We start from the raw sequence: 24,435 nt of genomic DNA, 5'->3' as shown, positions 1-24,435 counted from the left end.
CGTACCATTTTTCAATGCAATTTTGTGAGTGACAGGCAACAACAAGCGGTAACAACATATAACACAATGATGAACTCTGTGCAGCCAATGATAACACTGAGTTTTACTTACACAGCCAATCAATTCATTAACAGTGCGTTACTTAGTACTGTATATGCCTCTGTTTTCCAGATTAGCGTATAGCTAATGAAGCAGTGCAGTTAAGTTTTCTTTTTTGAATGAGAAAGGGCTACTCTGAAAAAACGTGCTGCAAAGCAAAAGTAGGAAGTGTGGAATGAATATGTAGCTTAACCGTGCATGTAATACTCGCGTGCTTTTATTTTGATAGTCGGATTTACGTATTTAAATTTTACGTCGAGTTTTTCCGAGTGTTGCCAAAGAGACTGGAATATTGTTGTTTTTTTTGGTTGAAATATTTAAAGTTTTTTTTTATTTAGACAAAAGTATATTCAATGTACAACAAATATGGCATCAATTTTAAGTAAATTTCTATTATGAATTAGTGCCACAACAGACTGTTGCAAAACAGAAAGGAAATTAAAGTATACATAATTAACAAAATAAATGGTAAACAAGAAATAAATGGAAAATTAAATTATAAACTAGTGGTTTCCTACAAGATTCAGATCATTAATTGGATAAGCTTCTTTTGTCAGAGGTTGACAATAAAGAAAATTACATTGGGAAATGCGCCTTTCTGTTCTTTTGAACCCACTCATATACAAAATACCACAGAATGGAAGTTGGACTACCTCAAATTCTCAGGTTTTGGATGGGTGTGCTACTAGAGATGTGCACGTCTGATGGCGCTCACAGAGGTCAAAGGAATGCTCAGGTCTTTGTATGTATGCTCAGACACTTGAAAAATTAGATACATACATCTGTATTACTGCAATTTTCCTGACTTTTCTGATTATTTCCATTTTAATCATTCTGTTTATTTATATTGTGCAAAGTCATTTAAAACTTGTGGAAAGACCAATTGCATTGTGCAAATGTAACTGGGTTTTGACATTATTATCCATTATTTTGAGTCTTCCTATTGATGAAATGCGATCATTAAGCATCATTAAGATTAGGAGCAGTCACGTTACAGTCATTCGTGCCAGAGGAGTGGAAGTGTACCAAACTTGAGAGCGTATCAGAGCACTCACACTAGCCAAACGTGCCAGACTTTAGGTGTTATGTGGGCCCAAGCACGGTTCGAATGGCCTAATGTGAGTTTAAAGTGCACTTTCTATTTGCTGACGTGCTGTAGCCTGCTAGATTGTCTAAACAATGGCCAGTTTTGCTCCACCACATGAACAAGAACCACACTAAAACAACAGATCAGTTGATTCAGACCAGAGAAATGTAACTATATGTGCAAAAGCACCACTAGGAACGTACATGTACAACCCTTGCATGTGTAATTTGATCTTTATACCGTGATACCTTGAGGGACATAAATGGACTCCGACTGAACCTCTGATTACACCAGTCAAATGATACGAGTGAAAATCCTTCTTCCATTTTTCAGTGTTGTCCTATTTTTATCCCCAGCTACATTTTTACTATCACAATGAAGATGACCCACAGCGTGTTCTGAAGCTCTACAGTGAGTAACACTGCAGCGGAAAAGACAATGTGACAAGGGCCATTGGACACTGATCTCTTCTTGCATTATTTAAAGGTGTGATAAACTCTATGTTTACAAGTCAGGTCACATGTCAGATACGATCATAAACAAAATCATGAGGCCAGCATTGACCAACAGGGAATGTTGTGCTTCACTAAAGCAACCTAACAGCATCGCCCACCACCAGTACGTGCTACAGCCTGGGAAGAATGAACCGAGAGGAAAAAAAAAATACTCGCTGGGTGAATAACCAGCATATGATCTGTGGTTGCCATGGAAACTGATCCCAGCAGTCAGCCCTTGGAAAATGAGTCACATGAGTGGATTGAAGGAGACAGGAAACACACTGCACATACTTGTTGTAGGTTGACGCAGTAACGTATGTGTGTGTGTGCATGTGTATGAAAGAGAGAGAGATGTAACACAATGTCCTCTACATTCATTTGAAGTGTGTCAAGCTGAACACCTCTATATAAAAATGTAAATAAACACATTAATAGACCTGTCATGTGAATGGATGCCATGTCTGACAAGCAGCAAATTATACATTTAAATGCTCTAATAATCATTGCAGAATGTAATAATTGGGCTCCTCCTGACAGCCTCAGTGTCATTCTGCTAGTTCTGGTGGCAACTGGAAGATGCAGTAACACCGTAAGCCAGTCTTGAAACACCTCAGTGCAGGGTGCAATATTTCTCCTGGAGGGGTAACAGTTAACCACAGTATAGAAAAACATATTCACAATTAAATGTGTGCGCACCATTAACTGAAATCATTATGTTCTCTCAACCATGTTACGACCATGGACACATAACATAATGACGAATCTGCAGAGAGACGATTACTGCTATGTTTTGTTTCTGGTTTTATGGTCGACATCACATTTTCATCAGTGGTACCCTTCTGTGTTGGGATCACAACAAAAACATGGAAAGGCCAAAGATAAAACAAAACATACTTGAATACTTTGTGCTTTAGATGCTCACTGAAATTAGCTGCAGTATCACAATATTTTTTTTTTAAACAATTTTAAAGGCATACTTTTGGTTGGTTTGCAAATGTTTTCACCTTTATGGTGTTATATTTTGAAGGTTCCACTGTACTAGGCCAAACAATCCTAATTTGGATCAGCACCGAATTGAACATAATCTCCTGTATATGGCTGACTTTTGGAAATTAGATGTATGAATTATTTACTAATAGATTTGGGAAAATGTTGATAAATGTATTTGCAATTTAAAAAGCCAGATCCGGATCTTCAGCCTCCTTGTTGCAGCTCCCTTCGCCTAGCGCTGTGATTTTTTTGACTATTGATGACAATTTAGGCATAAACGGTATTGAGCAAACAACACTGATGTGCAGATATGTGAACTCTGGTGGACTTTTTTATCTTAAAGTTGACTACCCAAAAATGGGACCCACAGAAAAAGGCTTACAGTGTTAAGCGTTTCAGTTTATTGAATTTTGTGGTACCAACAGGTCACATTTTAAAAAGATTACAATTCTTACAAGTTTATAAGCAATGTCATGTTTTGCGGCTCCCAACATTTTTTTTACTGGAAGAGCAGGCAAAAGGCTGTTTTGATAGTAAAGGTTGCCAAACCCTGATCTATGGGGAGAGGAGGCATACACCCCTATATTTGTTTCTGCAACATTTTAATGCCTTCTACCTTTTGCCGTATGCCCCACGTCTGTTGTTAAAAATGAGTTGTTTATGCATATTCTTGCTAAAAAAAAACTTGAAGATAAAACATAACCACAAATGTGGGGGTATATGGTCTAAAAAGAGATATAAACCTGAAAGTAGTTTTGCACATGTATTCTAGTCCATAAGAGCACCAAACCTGACATACTGTGGGTATTTGTGAAAAATATGAATGGAGTGTATAGGTTAGGAGTTTGGTAGAAGTTACACACTATCTTGCAATGAATTAATTTGCTTGTCAGGATTATCCGAGCCTACACCTCCAACACTGCAGCTCTTCTGTCCCGTTTCAGTCTCTTCTCTTCGTTCTTCCAGTGACGTGAGCACGGGCAGATGAGTCAAACCTGCGTCACACGTGGTCGTGACTTACCATAGTAATATTTTTTTCTCCTTCATCCAGTAAGCATTGAGATTTGCAGCATCACACGCACGTGGAAAGGAAGAAGAGAGAGGCGCAAATCTCCTCACCCTCACAGACATTATACACAATGCAGACTGTACCTGCGCGGAGTTAATATTATCTTGGATGAACAAAGCACACGCCACCGCGCTCCTGCGTCAGACTTGCCGCGCCATGCGCCTCTTGTGAGCGCCAACTGCCGCCCGGCTGGCTCCTTTTTGCGCGCAGAGATGTTGCACACGGACACAGCAGCGCCTCAATGAAGAACCTTTCCATCGCGACGGCGTCCTAACACTGCCTTTCCTCTGCAGAAGGTACGTGCTGCATTCTCCATTTTTCTTGTTTTAATTGTAGACGAATTTCTTACCGTCAACACCTCCTCCTCCGAGCACTGATTAACTGTACTTCTTCTAAATAAGCGCCATTTTCCACCTTAACACCTGGCGAGCGTCACTAAGCATCGTTCGTCATTCATCATTAATCCACATCTGTCTCTTCACGGGGGTGATCAGCACTATGCAGCTATCATCCTGCGGGCGTTTTGTTTAGTGACTCGTTTGACCTTGATGAGCGAGCAGAGGTCATATCCACCTAGACAGCATGATGGGGTGTGAGCCTTTGCTTTACCTGACTGTGTTGTTAGAGCCCCATAGAAAAGGGGACCAAGTTGTCTCTCCCTGTTAAACAGCTTCTGTTTAAATGTTTAGATTACATATTCATGTCTTTTCTGAAATGGTTTAAAGAGATCCTCCTATACAAAGGGTGCCTAAAACATAGGACACAACATCATAAATCATTTGAAATTCTACTTGTACTACTAGATACAAACTTGTGAATTTATGTAATTATTCGACGGCTTTTAAAGGGACAGGCGTTGCCTTCCTTCTGCCAAGCAATGCATTATGGATTCATGATGCTGAAGAGTTGTGTGGCTTCGCAGAATCCCTTAAAATGCATCTCAAATGCTGAACTTGGCTAGAACACTGTTCAACCGTTTTGAGCAGATGACTCAGTAAAAGGTATATTTTCAGTGATGCGTGCAGGTCGAAATCGGGTATAGCTAAGTTAGCCTTTAAACAATGAATTATGTTTATTTCGATGTAATATATCAATGCACTGCTTTAATGACATGGTTTTAATGACATGTTATTTGTACTTTGCTACCCATTGTGACAAGCACACACATGCAAAACACAGACAGGATTTATGTTTGAAAGCAGTTGAGATGTTAGTTACAACAAGAAAGCAACTATCTGGAAAGATATTTCATTTGCAAAAAGCGACAACAACCCACCAAAGTTGACATTTTCTGCATTTGATTTATTTCACCATTGTGGTGCTGTTGTGCTTTACATTTGTGTCTTTCCTTGTTCTGCCCATCAACCCATATTCTATCCCACTTATCCTCTTTAAGGTGACGGCGGTGGAGTCTATCCCAGCTGAATAAATTCCAAAATTGGCCTACAACCTGGACTGGTTACCAGTCAATCACAGGGCAATTGTGAAAGGGGTGGGAATGGATGGATCTGACCATCAATTGTGGGAACATTAATCTTGTACCAGCGGAACAAAAATCAGCAACATAAACTACTGAATAACTGAGGCACTTTTTTCTTGTTCCTCTGTTTTAAATGATCTTGTGGATTTTGTCACACGTTTGTGACAACCCAGAGAGCCCACAATGTATCACATAACAGCATATCCTAAAAGCCCATATTTACATTTTGTTTTTATTTCAGATCTTCTATTAAATACATTACCAAATATTTTGATATTATGCGTGGACCAACCCTCAAAATGTAACCCGAGTAAATGTGTCAGTTTGCCTTTGCTGTCTGGTTGACTGTCATCACAACAGATGCCACAACAATCACCTCTATCTCTGCCACAGTCTAAGTGATTTGCAGCCATCCCCCAGTGGATGTCACGTCTGTTGGAGATGGCGAGAGGAGAAACAGGCGGCCACTAATGTGCAAAAGATGGCATCTCAATTTTGCAGGACGAGCCATTGCTTAGCAACCAGACTAAGAAAAAGAGGTCCTGTACATTTGTGTGAGGGAAATAGTGAACATGTGCTGTGAGTTTAACACTGCAGACAATTGAAGATTAGTTCAATAATACACTTGCATCCTGGAGGTGTTTGGACATGTTGATCAAAGGTGTCATAACCTGACTACACAGTTTGTAGTACCTTTGTTATTTATGGGCATCTCTTCGTGGATATATGTCTTGTGTCGTATATTAAGTCAGAGCCAGTTCAGTGTTTGTTAATGCCTCCATGTTGTGTACAGATCACATCTATGAGGAAAAGGTCAGTTCTGCTACGTGTCGTGACTGCAGGGCTTCATCGCCACTGGTGAGGAATGCAATGTGCGTGCCTCTGGGTGGGCTTAGAGTCCACTCAGTTGGCTGGCAGCGGCGTTAAGACAAGTCACAATGAATGAACAAGCAGCTCTGATTCCAGTCAGATCCATCTGTTCTTCCACTGTAGAGTCATTGTCAGCTCAAAAACCTCTGGCTACTATTCTCAGTTCGAGAGCTACTTGAGTTTGGTACAACTGCTACAGCAACAGTCTGTCTGCAACTAAGTCCTCTAACTCCATGTTTTCCCGACATTATACATTGTTACTGTGATATTTACAGTAGCTGGCTTTTTGCACAGTAGGCTTATTGTCTCACAATGTTTTCATGTAATGTTTAAGCACCACAATTTTGGGTCATGGGTTCTCAGCCATGTTTGCTTGCAACAAAAATGTAATTTCATCAAATAATTAGGTAGAAAATATTTTAATGAGTTTACGTGGTCTTTTTGGTTGCAATAACACAGACTCAATGACTTTGTTTATGAAAGCATCCATTCAGTTTCTATAACAACAACAGATTTACCAGACTCCGCATTATTTTGTATGCTTACAGTCATATGAAGAATTAGTACACCCCACTTTAGTCCTGAACCGCTGCACACACAAAAAAATCGTCAAAACACGCATCCCTACATTGTTTACTGTGCTATTATTTTTCTGACAAAATACACCACACAGTGGCGCTGTTGTTAAACCCCAAAGTTGACCTCAGAAGTTTGATTGACTTGAACTTTTTCACACAGCTCAATGCTCTCTACAAAACACCCACTGTAACCTTTGACTGGTTGAGTAGATGAAAAATATGGCCGTCATAAAAACTAAATGTCTTTGCAGTCGCAATAAAATAAAAACAAAAATAAAATGAAATAAAAAATTAAAATTAAAGCTGCAAGCAGTGTCGAACGGGCCCTCACACCCCCATGCAACTTGGGGTTCATGTGAGTCGGCGGGCAGGCGGACACAGAACTCAACGGCGGTATACCTAGTTTGAAAAAAATTGGGGTGTCTCGGGCATAATACATATCCAGTAGGGGGCGCCATCTGAGTCGATGTATACACACAGTCACGGACTGGAGAGTGACCTCACCCACCATAAAAAAATTTGGGCCGATTTTACTTTGTGTAAGTGAGTTATGAATTTGCGACCAGGAGGAGGAGACACTGGTGCCAAGGTGGCCATGTGGTCATGTCCTGTTCGATGCCCCAACCCACTATAAAATTTCGGGACGATCAGATCATGTAGTTAGTTTGAGCAGTTATACATTTCCACCAGTTGGTAGCGCCATTGAAGTCAATATCAAAATCTAGTCATGATCAGACCCCAACCCTTTAGCCCTCGTGTTAGTTTTGAAGGAGATCTGATAATAGGAAATTAAGTTATGACTGTCTGATGGTTTATGGCGAGGAGCAGTTTTCTCTGCCAGACTCCACCCACTATATGTTATGAAACATCATGCTTCACATCATCAATCTGTTTAATGTGCCCTGTATAAATGTGAAAATGACTCAATAAATTAACTCAGAGGAGTGGGTTTTTCTATCAAGCATGTGTTTAGTTGTCACTTCCTGTCGCCACAAGGAGGCACTGTTACTAATTGAGGAAGTGACATATAGGTCTCTTCAGGGTGTCATCTATGTCATGCACACCCATGGTTGTAGTGTGGAGTCGAGTTATTTGAGTTTTGTGTTGCTTGGCTAGCCTCTACGGCTTCCACCGCATTCTATGGCGTACGATAAAATGCTTCACAAGATATAATCGTCCATATGGCTAGTAACTGTGGTATTCATGTGGCCTTATTTGCTCAAAGTCCCTAGGACTGGTTCGCTGAAATACAACCCCTGGTTTTTGCGGGCCTTTAAAACAAAATGGCTGACCTTCTGTTTGTTTTTGAAAATGGGATCTTGACACTTTTTTGTGCGTCCTTTCATGTGTGATGATGCCTACAAGATTCAAGAAGATCTGTGAAACGGATATTTTTTTCTAAATGTATAGGTGGCGCTAGTCAGTCAATTTGCGGTGGTCTCCTTTGGGAGCTGCATCATATTGTTCAGGCTTGGATTCTTACTTCCCGTATAAGTTTTCAAACATCTGCAGTCAAATTATGACACTTTGATGGTCAATGGCAAAGGCAGAAACTTTGCCGCATGCCACGCCCACCGCGTGTGCTTTACATGCATAATGGTCTGCAATTTAAGCTCATCAGTTTGTCAGCCATACTTTCTTTTGAATTTGATGTGAAAAATATCGTTGGAGGAAAAGGCTAATTTACATCACAAACTTTATCCTGTCGCTGTCCTATCGGTGGCATTGAGGCGAATTCTGGAAGTGACCGACGTATAGCTTCAAGGTGTTGTCCTGATCATATGTACCAATTATGATGATTATGATGGAGCTGAGTTATTATTGTTTACAGTTTTGTTCATAGTTCAAAGCAAGTTAGAATCAAAACATCAGAGTTTGCCACAATGTCCCTCCCACATCTTATGGACCAGCCAAAAATATAAATACAATATAACATCGCCCATCTGACTAGTGTCCGTTGATTGTCCATTGGTCCCATTTCGTCAAAGTCTCTAAGACAAACCCCCTGGTTTTCGCCCCAAAATCACTGCCGCAAACCAAAATGGCCAAATTCCTGTTTGTTTGGGAATATGGGTTCTTGGTTCCTTCGTACCGCATGGTACTCGGGCCCTAACAATAATAATAATAATAATAATAATAATAATAATAATAATAATAATAATAATAATAATAGCAGTTTCAATACGGCATTCGCACCGCTTGGTACTCGGGCCCTAATAAAATAAAATAAAAATAAATCAAACGACCAATTGGTTTAATTTTTTAGATAATCAACCGTTTTATTTCTTAAATTCACATTGTGCAAATTGTAGGATAATATATTTTTTATTAACTTGTTAGCTGAGTGGGTAAACAATTTTTACAAGTAGATATTAGAATAACTTTTTGCATTGATGTTTATTGATTGAATTATCAACTGAGTGCCTTAATATAAGTACAGTATAAATATAACTGTTTTATGATGAACTGAGTGAGTCATTACAAGTAGTTTGTAGAAATAATGCTTAATTAAACAATTATCTGAGTGATGGACAACTGTTTAAGTATGTCAGAGGTTAAACAGAAATAGTGAGTGGTCACAGTGTACAATCAACCAAAGGCCAGCCGCGACCAGCAGCCAGATATTGGAACAAAAACAATCAGTAAGCCTTGAGACAGACTCGAGAAGTATGTGATGTTTGTGCAAGAAGCGTCAACAACTCAGCGAAGGTTCCAACTATTACCTGCTGGCATCACACAACTTCGTCAAAGAATCCGGGAGAAAGTTATCTATAGAGAAACAGTCCGGAGCTCCGTAACTGCAAAAGGATTCTGTCTCATTCATTTTTCAATACATTTTGTAAATCAAATACCAGTGTGTGAGTCTTCCTTCCTTCTCATAACTGGAGATTAATGAACACGTAAGGGGGAGGTGAAATTGGCTTAATTACCTAAAGTGGTCCTTTTGACCCTTATTAGGTTACAGAGAATTTCGCCTCCAACAATAGGAACAAAGTATATTTTCTTGGTCTGATGGACTACATGATGGTGCTTTTGTAGATGAATTTATCCATCTCAGACTGTAACTATTTACTGGAAACGGAGAGATATAATAATTACTAAGACATTACTAAGACTAAATGACATATTACATTATCTTGGCTGTGCATTTCTAAATCTTAAACTTAAAAATTCTGACTAGAAATAAAACAAATATTCTTTGTAAGAAGTTGAGATTTTGCAGTGTTCAAAGTAAAATGAAGACACCTTCTGTAGCGGAACACATTACTCTCAACTAAGTGAGTGAGACATGCACTTTCTTGTTCAATTACACAGTATTGTCTGCTAGAAATGAGCCGCTACTGATCAGTGAGCTCAAATGTTTTTATTTTCCACCTTCTTAACTCACAGAGCTGTGTTTTTGCAGATGAAATAAACCCTGTATGAAGTCATGTTACCATCGTAATAAACTGCCACACATTCGACAGTAGTCATAATTCAGAGAAAGCTAGCCCTCCGCACGGCTAATGTTATGTTAGCAAGGTACGTTAACCTTAATCTCACAGATTTGCGCTAAATTAATTTTACCTTGTCTCGGATGTTCCGCTCCATTCGGGAAGAGATGATGCAACATATAAGATGTACTGTTGTGGTATGTAAGTGCCGCATTACAACGGATACACGTCACCGTGTTCAACTTGCTGCCACATTTATTTTTACATTTTGTTTTCCTTCTCTTTCGTCGCCTTGTCGCTTTCATTGTGTGACGTAAGTGCATTGGTGACATAAGCGATTCCTCAAAGCAGAGAAAAATCCACACAATCCACACAAAAGTCACACAATTAGACTGCTGACCGCCGTTGATAAACACATGACTCAACTTTGTAAATAATAGTTTCCATTGGGAACTGGCTTGTAATTCAGCTGCTGTGTTTAGCAAGTAGATCAGTGAATATCCATATCTGTACTTGGAGTGGGCGGGGCATAAACCATAAGTGAGCATGGTTCAACCAGAAATGGGTGGGTCATTATTTTAAGTCTGAAATTGACATGGATTGATCAGAAGTTGTGAAATGCATTGTTTATTATTCAGCTATATGTGTAGTGTGTATGTGGAAGTGATGTTGTAAGACTTTATTCAATTATTATTTTATGATCTGTGTGAAGTTGGTGATTCCAGCAAACATCCAGTGATGGCAAACAGGGAAATAATCTGTCAGCCTTGTTCACTGTAGTTTTCAAAAAAGCTCGCACGCGGTGGAGGAGCTGCGTGGTGACCAATGGTGGCCGTGGCTACCCTTGGTCACTCTCCGGCCACCCCACTGGCCATCTAGACATTTTAGCTATCAACTTATTGCCACCCCAATGTGAGTAATGGTCTCACCTTGGCCACTCCAATGAAAAAATTCTGCCTCCACCGCTGCTCGCATGGGAAGTGCTGCTCTAACTGCTGGTTATTTATACTAGGGACCGTCAATAAATTACTATTGAGCTGAAGAGAGTTTTTTTTAAAAAAAAGTCATATATTCTAAATCACACCACAAATTCATATATATATATAACCTTGTCAAATAACTAGTCCTATCGTGAAAGTATTTTGCATGCCCATTTTTTTCCATTTTATCTTCTTCTACCGGATGAGATCGAAAGCCAAAAAATGACATCCCTAATGACATCCCTAATATGCATATATGACCCTGTATGAATTATTTCGACCCTGTGTAATTTGGAGACAATCATAATACATTTAAGGTTGTGCACCAAATTTTTGTTTTAAAATCCATTGAACATGTGCATTAGTTGCGTACTATAATCCGATCCAAGAAAAAGAAGAGTTCAAATTAATAAGGGCCCAAAATTAATAAGACAGTCAAGGCCATGATTAGTGGATGTACAAAAGACCAAAACTGTATACAGTATTTTCTTACTCCTGTCAAACATTTATTTTTGCAGAAGCACAACTGCCTCTCCCTGGCACTTTCCCACTTCCTCCTGATCTCCTGCTTCAACACCTCAAAAGTCTCCTCTCTTTGTCGGACCCGCCTACACCCCTTGGAGGGACATTCCTGTTTTGCAGCCATGCCAAATAACACCAGGGTGACCCAGCTGGAGCACAGCAGCGAGCCAGTCACTGAGTCTGTGGCTGACCTGTTGTCCCTAGAGCACCCAATGGACTATAAGAGCAGTCAGATGAGCATGGGGCTCAGTCCAGGCTCCACTGCCCCAGGGAGAGCACTGCTACCTTCCCCTGACCCTGATGCAGAGGACGGACGGCCAGCTTGGAACAATAAGTTGGAGTACATTCTGGCTCAGGTGGGCTTCTCTGTGGGCCTGGGTAATGTCTGGAGGTTCCCCTACTTGTGCCAGAAGAATGGTGGAGGTAGGTGGATGGATGTTTGTACTGTACAAGAGTAGTTTAGGCATAAGCATTAGCTGCAAAGCATTATGTTAATGTAGCACTTGTATACACCAGGATACTAATAATACTACTGGACCAGATCCAGATTCAGAAGGAGTGGAATGAAAATAGATCAAAGACCAGAGGTCGAAGTTTGACCCGTCAGTTTACTAACAAGAAAAATTACAGAAAACATACAATACAACAATAAGAACACCACAAAATACCCCAGAAAAAATAAAACGTAAATAAAAGGAAAGAATATTGTTCTTATGTCTCTTTCTAATTTTAATTTGAGCTATTTTACCAATCAGTCTGGTCTGTGAATACTTTTTCCTGGTGAGGTTAACAGGTCAGTAATTCTTAATAAATTTTCTATTTTTGTTGAGTTAACTCTTGCTTTGTTTTCAGTAAAGAACCAATTACAACAATGATTTAACCCAAAATCAAATACAAAATGAATCACACTTCACCAAATAATTGCAAGGATTATGAAGGATACACAGGGTGATGACCTTTTTTAGTCTTTTCCTACTCAGTTCAGAAAGTGTATTTGACATCCAATCCAATACTGAAATAGAATCCAATTGAGGAAATCCAAAGCTTGGTTGAGATGAGAAATGGGATAAGAGTCAATGTCCCAACTGCACTGGCAACAATGTTCATCAAGGGGAAACGGGTCCACTTGTAATCACGAGAAGGTTGTAGAACTGAAGTGTGTGGATTTGGCTCACCATCTTGTCTCCACTGTTTCGGTGTCTCCCACACTCTCTCACGGGTATTTCAATCCAGTGCACAGGTACAAAAACAAAAAACCTGACCTGCATGCTAAGTCATGAAGATAATAAGTCACTATGTTCACGACATATACTGCACATATACTGTACTATTCACTTAGGGCTGGGCGATATGGACCAAAACTCATATCCCGATATACACTGCTCAAAAAAATTAGAGGAACACTTCGAAAACACATCAGATCTAAACACGCCATCCATAGTCTCATTAGGAGCATGCCCCGACGTTGTCAGGAATGCGTACAAGCACGTGGGGGCCACACAAACTACTGAGAATCATTTTGAGTTGCTACAATGACATTTGAGCAAAATGGACCAGTCTGCTGCATCATTTTTTCACTTTCATTTTTGGGGTGTCTTTGATTTCCCCCCTCTATAGGGTGATCATTTTCATTTCTATCAAATTATGTGGCATCATTTTGTTACTAATACATCACCCAATTATTGTCAGGAAAGATATTCAAGATAATTTTCCCCCCAGTTTAGATCTGATGTGTTTTTGAAGTGTTCCTCTAATTTTTTTGAGCAGTATATTTAGGTTGAATATCGACATACGATATATATCCTGATATTTTTTAAGCAAAGTGAGTTTAGACAAAAGCAAAGCCAAATAAGCGTGTCAAGTTGTTTTATTTAAATAAATACCTAACATGAGGATGTTTTTGACATGTAACGCACACGCATCATGGCAAGCCACGGCTGTCTATTATGACGACAGATGGCAGCACAGTGTAGCTCCCCACAGAGTCACACTGTGTCTGACGCTCTTTATAACTTTATTCTTACCTGAAGGCATCAACAGCAGCGCAATTCCAACACCATATATGCATCTCCTACCCCTAACAAACACGTCTCTAGTCCATTCATTGTAACAACACATCCTTATTGAGACAGACCGCGAGATGCATTCATGGACACTCCCAACATCAAAAGAACGTCTTTCTTATGTGTGTATGGGTGGTCTAAATAAGCAGAAATGCAATGAAAATCAATAAGTGGATATTCCTATCACTCACTTTGTAACTTGGAAGTACAATTTGCTGCATCTAAGTGTGCTCGAAAAGCCCAGATAATTCAGTCAAAACGTGTAATTTATTTTGAACATGCATACAAGTTACATTGGAATACATCACATTGTACAATTCACAGTTCTACATGTCCAAAAAAGAGTAGGAAGAAGCATCGCTTATTTAATCCTACCACCCATCCGTTTCACATCAATGCAATATGATGCATCATGCAATGCATTTGTTCCCTTCCTGTATTCCAACTGTACTCTTTGCTATCTTAAAACACATAGAAAATGATTACTTAATTTGAAAACCGGGATTAATCTGATTAAAGATTTTACTCATTTGGCAGCCCTACCAAAAATAGCCCCTAAAATAAAGTAGGCCTTTCTCTTTTGGAAGCAAATATAGAAAAAGTCAAATGTAATCTTTTTTATAACAAACCTTTAGCTACGCTCAAAACCTCAGCTAATAACAAAAGAACAATATATGAAGGAGTGCCTGGTTTAAGAGGACATTTTAAAATGTCAGCAACTCAAAATACTTTAAATTGAACAGTTGTATTTTTTTAGGTTAACATTTTTAGAAGACACAAGCATGTCCTTATTTTGTGCCAGGAACACCAACCTGTCAACTGTAACTTCCTTGTTCATTTGTGGTAGAGCTTGTCGTGCTAAATAATTGTGGCTGTGAAGCTCGCTGGACGTCGCGAGTCCATCGCTTTCAACAAGCCGTTTTTTCCACTGTTGCAACGGGGACCATATCTTAGCAATGTGATCGGACACCTCTTTATAATAGCACACCACTTTGCTTTTCCTTTCACGAGGAACGCAACAGGAGCGCGGCAGACAGCACGTAGCTTCACACATTCCTCGTATTGGAGTTTGTGCCAAGTAGTAAGGTGGTGAAAATGATTTTTGAATTCAAAGTACCTCCACATTACTGAGTATAAATACATTACATGGTATGTCCTCGGTGAGTGAAACATACGACAGCCTTACATGAAGCACACCTAGCACACACAAGCCGCACGCCACACTCACTCTAAAAGCTAGCAACGGAGGGCGAGCGGCAAGCACGTGGGTGTAATGAATCACTTGCTCCATAAGTACGACACACTTGCAACCCCTCTGATACCCTACTTCCTCTACGTGCTGGCCACGGCCAACAAATTTTCCAAAACATGCATAGCCCGTGTGTGTGGTAACACGTACGTTGGGATGGAACTCCCGCTTCAGCCTAAAATAGCGGCTAACGTTTTCAACCGCCACACGTTGGCTACGGACGTTTTCAACTGCCAAAATCACTCTCATTCTCAAATATATAGCAAAAATAAACATTTGTCCACTTCACACCACATATATATTCACACGTATACAGTATATTCACACATATAACGTTCTCAGTAGGGCAAAATATTGACTGCATCACAACATTTGTGCTTCATAGCTCTCTGCACACATACACATATTAGTCTGCACTAATTACACACAGTTCAAACAAAGTTGCAATAAATTAAATAAAACTCACCAAAAGTCAATTCTAGCTCATAAAGCGGTGATCCTGGTTGATCATCGACCAGGTAAGTATTGTTTTCGGGATCCTTGATCACTTTTCATTCCACCTTTTCCTCTCAGCTTGTCGACTGCACTGCTAGCGCTAAGATGCCTTGCTCCCCTACAGGTGAAGTGCTCTATTGGGACTTTTACTATTCTTAAAGGGGTATGAACAAGTTTTCTCTTTTAAGATGAATATTTATCAATAATATGCACACATTTCAATGTTTTAAACATATTTATGAATTTTGAGGCTCATTTATGTAATTCAAAAGGCATTTTACTCATTTTAACAACTTATTTATAAATCTTAATCACTTGTAATTATTGATCACATGGATTACATTTTGGGTTTTTCATTTGCAGGTCATTATTGGGACCCCCAGTGTGTTGAGTACTTACAGTATACTACTTTTGTCCTTAGTTATGGCTTCACAGTGTTTAGTAAATCTGGTACCATATGACCGTATGGTCATATAACAGTGTATTCCACTGAACATCTATTGCATTAAAGCACGGGTTATTAACAGTTATTAACAAGTTATTAACAAAACATTCCAAAAAACCTATGTCCTGTTTTCTACATGGACACAAATAGAAAGACATAAAAACATGTATCTGATGGAATACAACTGTACCAATTGTACTTCTTCATAGATAAACGGTGTCTGAATTTTTTCATTAACATTCACATTACCATTCACTGAGAAAAGAAGGAAAATATCCAATAATGAGCCAAAGCAAAATTAAATGGCTTTTTCTTTCACCTATGCCCCATTCCTCTAATAACCGGTGGAAAATGTAATTGCTCTGTATTTGTTTACATTGGAGTACAAGCAAATCACCCCATCTCTAAAGCTGGCTAAAGTTTTTTTATGACGAGAATGTCTATATGAATGAGGAATTATGAATTTTGAGCTGCAAGAGGTTTGGGTAGACAGATGGGTAAATAAGACGGTGATCTATTTGTTTTGACAATATGAAATAGAAAGTTTTCCGCTTTAATTCAAAATTTGATTCCACACTAGACCCATTTAAAAAAAACTTGTGCAGCATTATTTTCACAAGTTTGTCGCCACATCCCCAGTGATAAATTGGGTGCTGTTAACCAATTAGTGAACTAATAATGTGAGTCCAAGTTGCAGTCTGGCCAGCATTTCTCAGAGTTGCTTGCTTGTGCTCAGTCAAATGTGACATCTGTGAGACTCATGAGCACCAGCATCCTTACAGGCCAAGGATAAGAAAGTACCTAGCTGACCATTTCTGCATCAATATGGTTTGCTAAGAATAGACATCAAAGATCCATGAAAGTAGTAGCTAAATTGTTCTTTTGTTTTAGGCGCTTACTTGGTGCCCTACTTCATCCTCCTCCTCCTCATCGGGATCCCTCTGTTCTTCCTGGAGTTGGCGGTGGGTCAGAGGATTAGGCGTGGCAGCATCGGTGTGTGGAACTATGTGTACCCCCAGCTGGGAGGCATCGGTGTTTCTAGTCTGATGGTAAGCACAGTATGTCCTTCTTAAATGGATACTGGTGATTGCTTTTCAATGCAACTTTATTGGCACATCTGACACTACGGCTGTGTTAATAATCTTTGTACACGTTCTATCAGATAGCTTAATGTTAGACTCAAAAGCAGTCAACTTACTGATGGTGAATGTAGGTTAAAATCTCTTTGTTGTTTCAAAAAAGAACAACTTAATTGAGTAATTTCAACAGCTATCATTGTGATATTTTGCTGGGTGCATTTTTACACATAATCAGCATGTAGGGAAGGGAGTCGGTTGCCTTGGTAAGAAGGGGAAGTTGCAGTCTGCAGATTTAACACCTCCAATGGCTTTCTCACAGAGCCCTCTGCCTTTATAACATAACATTTTAATAAATGCCTTTATGCTCTGCACATTTGTAAATTGAATTGACTGAGCAACATAGGATCATCATTAGAATATCAGCCTGGCATCACTCAGTTCAGCGGATACCACTATAATTTGACTCAGGCATTCATTGCATTGTCCAAGAATGCATGTATGGGTGGGCCGCACGGTGGCTTAGTGGTTAGCATGTTGGCCGCACAGTGGATATGGTTGGAATTGCTGTTGTAGAATTTGCATGTTTACCCGGTGTATGCGTGGGTTTACTCCGGCTGCTCCCATATTCCAAAAAAATGCATGTTAGGTTAATTGGCAACTTTAAATTGTCCATACTTGTGAATGGTTGTTTGTATATATGTGCCCTGCGATTGGCTGACGACCAGTACAGGGTATGCCCCGCCACTCACCTGAAGTCAGCTGGGATAGGCTCCAGCTTACCCGTGACCCTAGTGAGGGCAAGTGGAAAATTGATTACAATCTGGTGCTAAACTACAAACACTGACCCGGACAGCAGTACAGCTCTTATGGGGCACAAAAGATTCAGCAAGTTTGAAATTGAAAATTTGCAGATTTGAAAGACACATTTATCTTTTGCTAGCCTAAAAATGCATATTAGTTGTGATGTTTTTAAAAGAAATACTGCACATCTGCATTGTGCAATTGTACAATACAATCTTAAAATAATGACAAAAATTTGGTATCTACTAGTTTTGTAAATCTCTTAGTGATAGACAATTTAATACATATATTATGTATATTATATGTTCGATTCAATACTTTAAAAACGATTCAATACAGGGAAAAATGATACGATACGGGAGAAAAAAAATCCAAACCTACATGGCCCAGTTTGAAAAAGTGATTGTCCCCCACCTCGTTAAAACATAACTTAACTGAAATCGATTGAGATCTATCAGTCTGGAAAAGTTTCTAAAGGCATTTCTAAAGCTTTGGGACTTCAGCAAACCACAGTGAGAGCCATTATCCACTAATGGTGAAAACACGGAACAGTGGTGAACCTTCCCAGGAGTGGCCGGCCAACCAAAATTACCCCAAGAGCACAACGACGACTCATCCAAGAGGTCACAAAAGACCTCACAACAACATCCAAAGAACTGCAGGCCTCACTTGCCTCATTTAAGGTCAGTGTTCATGACTCCACCATAAGAAAGACACGAGGCAAAAACGGCCTGGAGTTCCAAGACGAAAACCAATGCTGAACACAAAGAACATTAAGGCTCGTCTCAATTTTGCCAGAAAACATCTTGATAATCCCCAAGACCTTTGGGAAAATACTCCAAAATAGATTTTGGAAGATGTGTTCCCCCTTGCATCTGGCGTAAAAGTAACGTCGCATTTCAGAAAAAGAACATCATACCAACAGTAAAATATGATGGTGGTAGTGTGATGGTCTGGGTCTGTTTTGCTGCTTCAGGACCTGGAAGACTTGCTGTGATAAATGAACGATGAATTTTGCTGTCTACCAAAAAAATCCTGAAGGAGAATGTCCGGCCAGCTGTTTGTGACCTCAAGCTGAAACCAACTTGGGTTCTGCAGCAGCACAATGATGCAACTAGCAAGTCCACCTCTGAATGGCTGAAGAAAAACAAAATGAAGACTTTGGAGTGCCCTAGTAAGACCCGAACCCTATTGAGATGCTGTGGCGTGACCTTAAAAAGCTGGTTCATGCTCGAAAACCCTCCAATGTTGCGAATTACAATTCTGCACAGGTGAATGAGCTAAAATTCCTCTACAGTGCTACAAGAGACTCATTGCAATGTATCGCAAACACTTGATTGCAGTTGTTGCTGCTAATGGTGGCCCAACAAGTTATTAGGTTTAGTTTCACACAAGGCCATGTAGGTTTGGATTTTTTAAAATCCCTTAATAATAAAAGGTTTCATTTAAAAACTGCATTTTGTGTTCCGTTGTGTTATCATTGAGTACGTTTACATGCAGTCAAATAACCCTATCATAACCGGATATTTAAACAGTAGCCTACAAGAAAATTCATACATCGCCTTCCTCCTCCTCCTCCTGAGAACTAAAACCACTCAAGTTGTCTTGACAAGCATCACAGTTGAACAGCCTTATAATTCCTTCTTCACACACTTTGTCAGTCGCTCGTTCTCTCTTTTGTTGTTGCTTTGTGTGTCCCTTTTGCTTCGAGCCATTAGACGTTTAGCTTGAGCCAAAGCTCTTCATGGGTCGCAAGGTGCCCTAGTGGTTAGCATGTTGGACACACAGTCAGGACATTGGGAAGATCTCGGTTCGAATCTCTGTTGGGCATCTCTGTGTGGAGTTTGCATGTTCTCCCCATGCTTGATGGGTTTTCTCTGAGTACTCCGGTTTCCTCCATCCATCCATCTTCTACCGCTTATCCGAGATCAGGTCGCCAGGGCAGCAGCCTAAGCAGGGAGGCCCAGATTTTCCTCTCCCCAACCACTTTGTCCAGCTCCTCACAGCGCATGCCGAGGCGTTCCCAGGCCAGTTGGGAGACATAGTATCTCCAACGTGTCTTGGGTCTTCCTTGAGGCCTTCTCCCGGTCAGACTTGCCCTGAACACCTCCTCAGGGAGACGTCCAGGAGGCATCCTGACCAGATGCCCAAGCCACCTCATCTGGCTCCTCTCAATGCGGAGGAGTAGCGGTTCTACTCCGAGTCTCTTCTGGAAGACAGTGCTTCTCACCTTATCTCTAAGGGAGAGTCCAGCCACCCTACGGAGAAAACAAATTTCGGCCGCTTGTACCCGCGATCTTGTCCTTTCGGTCACTACTCAAAGCTCATGACCATAGGTGAGCGTAGGAATGTAGATCGACCGGTAAATTATTTTTTCTATATTTACAACCAGGATCCTCTCGTGTTATTTACTGTGCGAGTTTTTATTATTATTGTACCTTAAAAGAATGAACTTTTAATTATGTTGTATTTGTTACAATGACAATAAAGACATTCTAGTTGACAATAAAGACATATATTTTACTTAAGAAAGTTTATCATATTTATGAAACATATTTGTAAAATACCAGTATAATATACATTTTTCATTACGATTAATAATAACTTTTTCATTATCATCATCATCTGTCTTATCTTTCTGATTGGTTGGGAAAATTATATGGTTTTACTCCTTCATATTGTTTTTTAATTTAGTTTTCTTTTTTGAAGCATAAAGTTGACATATTTAAGAAAAAAAGAAACATTTTTTTCAAAGTCGTAATGAAAAAAAACTAAACAAAGAATGATGTTGTAATTTTTGGAAACTAAAATGGGGAAAAAATTATAATATTACGGGAATAAACTCAAAATATTTTAGGAATAAAGTCATAATATATCAAGAAGAAAGTTGAAATATTTGTAAAATTACAGAAAAAAGAAACAGCAGCAGTAACGATTCATTCACTACATCGATGCATCGATTTATATTCCTACGATTCAACTACATTGATCTGGGTTCTCAAGTTTCCATTCAGGATCACATATATCGATCTAACATCGTTTAAAAGGTAATCAATCAATTTAATTGATACAAGGAAATAAAGCATTGGATAAGCACGGCAGGCCTAATATGGATGTGTGTTTTTTTTTAGCACTTTTAATGATAAAGACATTAAACGTTACGTGATTTAGTATGCCTGTCTGTAACGTCATCGTCTTCCGGGTATGTGCTGGTTATTTGTAGTGGACCTGTGAAATACACTTGATATGCTTCTTCGTCTTACGCTGAGCCGTACGGCAACGTCGCCACCACATTGGATGTGGCAAGAGTCGGAGCAGAGAAGATGCCTCATTCATGTGCTGCATGGAAGTGTACGACTCATTTTACTGCCCAAACCAAATCCCAGGGAATAACCTTTAACAGGTAAGACTTAACAAATGCCTTAGATAGTATTTGGCGCGTAGACTGCATGATTTGGCCATTATAACATCGTTTTGAGAGCATAATTTGCAGACGTTGTGGAAAAACACTGTATTCCCGCGCACAATTCATTGATTGTCATCTCTCACTCTGTCACTATTTTCAGACATATTCGCATACACATATGCACATACATGAATCATGTCAGTCATGGATGTGTATCCCTGACACACACGCATACACAGACACACACGGTGCTGGCAGAACAAATGGGGAGTGATGAGATAAAGAATGTTGGATAGCTTAAATCACTTTGTACTAGCAAAGATGTGACTGACTGTGACTGGGTGATTGAGTAAGTGTAATATAAGCATGAGTATTAATATGTTCATTTGGCCCAGAAAGGTGAGAAAGTTTCAACACCTACTGGAAGATACCATAGCACATTCATTTGCTGAGAAATTTGCATACTGTCCCTCACCTTTGGGTGCATAGTGCAGGTTTGGATTGCACTATTTAAAGTAAATAATAGTATAATAATAGTAATCGTGGCAAGCTATACCACCCTCTTTTCATCCTGATTTTGTATTGCATTTTTAACTCATTTTTTGTACCCATTGATCATTTATTCATAAGTATGTCAGCATTATTTATAATTCCCCTTACAAAAAACAACAGGAATCCAGAAAACTTCACCTGCACTGTCCAGTATCAAGGTATTTATTTCACAGCCACACAGTGAATTTTTGGCTAAAAAGCTACTGAATCCATTTAAAGTTAATGAATCGTTTTGGATCGTAACGTTCTAACTGACCAATATCTTCTTTGAATCGCAACGACAACCACGAATCGTGATATGAATCGAATCATTATTAAAACGAATCGTTACACCCTTAAAAATAACAGTACAAATTTTCATAGAATAAAGTCAAAATATTAAGACAAAAAAGCCGGATTCTAACAAGAAAAAAAGTCACAATTTTACGAGAATAAACTCTGAATATTATGAGAAAAAATATGGTCATTTTACTGGAATAGAGCTTAAATATTAAAGAAAAAAGACTTTTTAAAATAAAAAAACATAATATGACGAACAGTCCAGGGTGTACCCCGCATCTCACCCAAAGTTAGCTGGGATAGGCTCCAGCATACCTCCGTGACCCTAGTGAGAACAAGCGGCATAGAAAATGGTTGGATTGATAATATTATGAGAAACAAACAAAGCAAAGGGTAAATTAGGTTGGGGAAAAAGTTATAATATTACGGCAATAAAGTCGAAATATATTATAAAGTCCCAACTATGAAAAGTAAATTGAAATATAACAGCAGAAATGGGAAGATCAGCACAAATTTTCTGAGGATATAGTATTCAGATAAAAAAAAACTTCAAATGAGAAAAAAGGTGGCAATTTTGCAAGAATAAACTCATAATATTATGGGGAAAAATAATGTCATTTTAGTAACATTTTACCTTTATCATAAAGCTGAAATGCAGATTTTTCTTGAACTATATATATATACTGTATATATATAACTTCTTAGAACGTTGACATGGGTTGATTCAGAAAATATCAAAGCAGCCCTTGCGCCCTTTGATTTTTCACTCTATGGCCCTTACTGGAAAAAGTCCTGCTTATGTTACGTGTGCTTTAACAGCTGTTCCTTTCCCTTGGTTCCTTGCCCTGTGAAGGGCTACTCGCAACAGTTTGAGACAAGTTGTCACTGTAGAAATCTGCCATATATTTATCAGGTAATATTATTACATATTGGTTTAAAACGACTTCTGCTTGATGATGGAACCAGCCTAACAAAAGAGACCATTTCAGTCAACAAACTAGGCTAGGAACCTCTTATAGGCCCCGCCAGAGCAGCTCACCAGGGAGAGGAAGTGACCCATCAAGTTGTCATCCCATCAGTGCTATTGTGCTAGGCCCTTCAGTTAGTCAGTGATAGACCGCCACAGTGGTTGCGTTGTCATCTTATTGTGATGAGATTTCATCAATCTAGACTCACAGAGGTGAGGGAGACAATTCTGCTTGGGGGCAGCGAGGCGTACGGCGTGTGCCGATGTGGCAGGAGGGACATTCAGCAGCTATAAATACCTCCTCACCCAGGACTCCAGCCTCTGCTGCTGAGAGCAAACAGCTCAATAATTCATGCGCACTCTTGAGTTAAGCTGATGTGTGCTTAGCATCTCTGGCCTGACTCAAGACGTCAACATTCACCTCCGTTCAAGATGTTGCTGTTTGTGCAACACTTTATACAGGTAACATTGATGTTGTTTTCATCCTGTTGTGAATCAGGTATGCGGCTTTGTGGGCCTCTACTATAATGTGATCATCGGATGGAGCATCTTCTACTTCTTCCAGTCTTTCCAGTACCCGCTTCCTTGGGCTGAATGTCCCGTCCACATAAATGGAACCCAAGCCAGTAAGTCCACAAAAATAACTTTCAAGACTGCAAAGATGCATAGAAAAGGGAAAATAAAAATACTTTATGGATTATTAGGGAAAAATATTATGAATTATTGAAAACACTCACACTTTTATGACATAAATAAAAATATTCAAATGATTGTTTGCTATTGAGGCCTTGCTCTTCCCTACAGCAGTGTGCACAATGTCTGGCAGCTTATAGCTTGCAGTGCAGACATAATTTTTCATCAGCACTTGTCCACTTTGCTTATCATCAATGTTCCCTCTAATTTTTCAAGTGTCTGAGCATACATGCAAACGACCTGAGCATTTCTTGGATCTCTATGAGCGCCATCAGACGTGCACACTCGTAGTATCACACCCGTCCAACACCTGAGAACTTGAGGTATTCTAACTTCCATTCTGTGGTATTGTGTATATGAGTGGGTTGTAAAGAATGGCAAGGCGCATTTCACAATTAGCTTTCTTTATTGTCAACCTCTGACAAAATAAACTGTAGAACTATCTCCAATTAATGATCTGAATCTTGTAGGAAACCCCTAGTTTTTCTTGTTTAACATTTATTTATTAATTATGTATACTTTAGTTTCCTTTCTGTTTTGCAACAGCCTGTTGTGGAGCTATTTCATCTTGGAAATTGACTTGAAATTGATGCCATATTTGTTATAACTCTTCGGCAACACTCGGGAAAAGTCGTCGTTAAACTTCCTGTTTCCGGTAAATCCAGCCATCAAAATAAAAGCAATCAAGTAGCTACTACATGTAGGGTTAAGATACACATGACACTTGCTACTTTAGCTTTGCCGCACGTTTTTCAGAGCAGCCGTTTCTGATTCGAAAAAGAAAAAATGTCACTCAGCTC

At 39.4% G+C, this 24,435-nt stretch overlaps 1 protein-coding gene across 1 annotated transcript in view; it reads left to right on the top strand.

Annotated features, from left to right (window-relative positions):
* Positions 1 to 3,652: 3,652 nt before the first annotated feature.
* The window catches only part of slc6a17 (solute carrier family 6 member 17), a 40,165-nt gene continuing 19,382 nt past the window's right edge, over positions 3,653 to 24,435 (top strand). The window contains exons 1-4 of the mRNA XM_054780632.1: positions 3,653 to 4,038; positions 11,603 to 12,029; positions 16,750 to 16,907; positions 23,442 to 23,568. Coding sequence (XP_054636607.1) covers positions 11,729 to 12,029; positions 16,750 to 16,907; positions 23,442 to 23,568 — 586 coding nt within the window. The 5' untranslated portion in view covers positions 3,653 to 4,038; positions 11,603 to 11,728. The remainder of the gene's footprint in view (positions 4,039 to 11,602; positions 12,030 to 16,749; positions 16,908 to 23,441; positions 23,569 to 24,435) is intronic.

Source organism: Dunckerocampus dactyliophorus, chromosome 1, assembly GCF_027744805.1.
Source record: "Dunckerocampus dactyliophorus isolate RoL2022-P2 chromosome 1, RoL_Ddac_1.1, whole genome shotgun sequence".
In the NCBI taxonomy this organism is placed as follows: domain Eukaryota; kingdom Metazoa; phylum Chordata; class Actinopteri; order Syngnathiformes; family Syngnathidae; genus Dunckerocampus; species Dunckerocampus dactyliophorus.
Note: the sequence above shows the minus strand (reverse complement) of the source record. Positions and strands in the feature narration are given on the sequence as shown.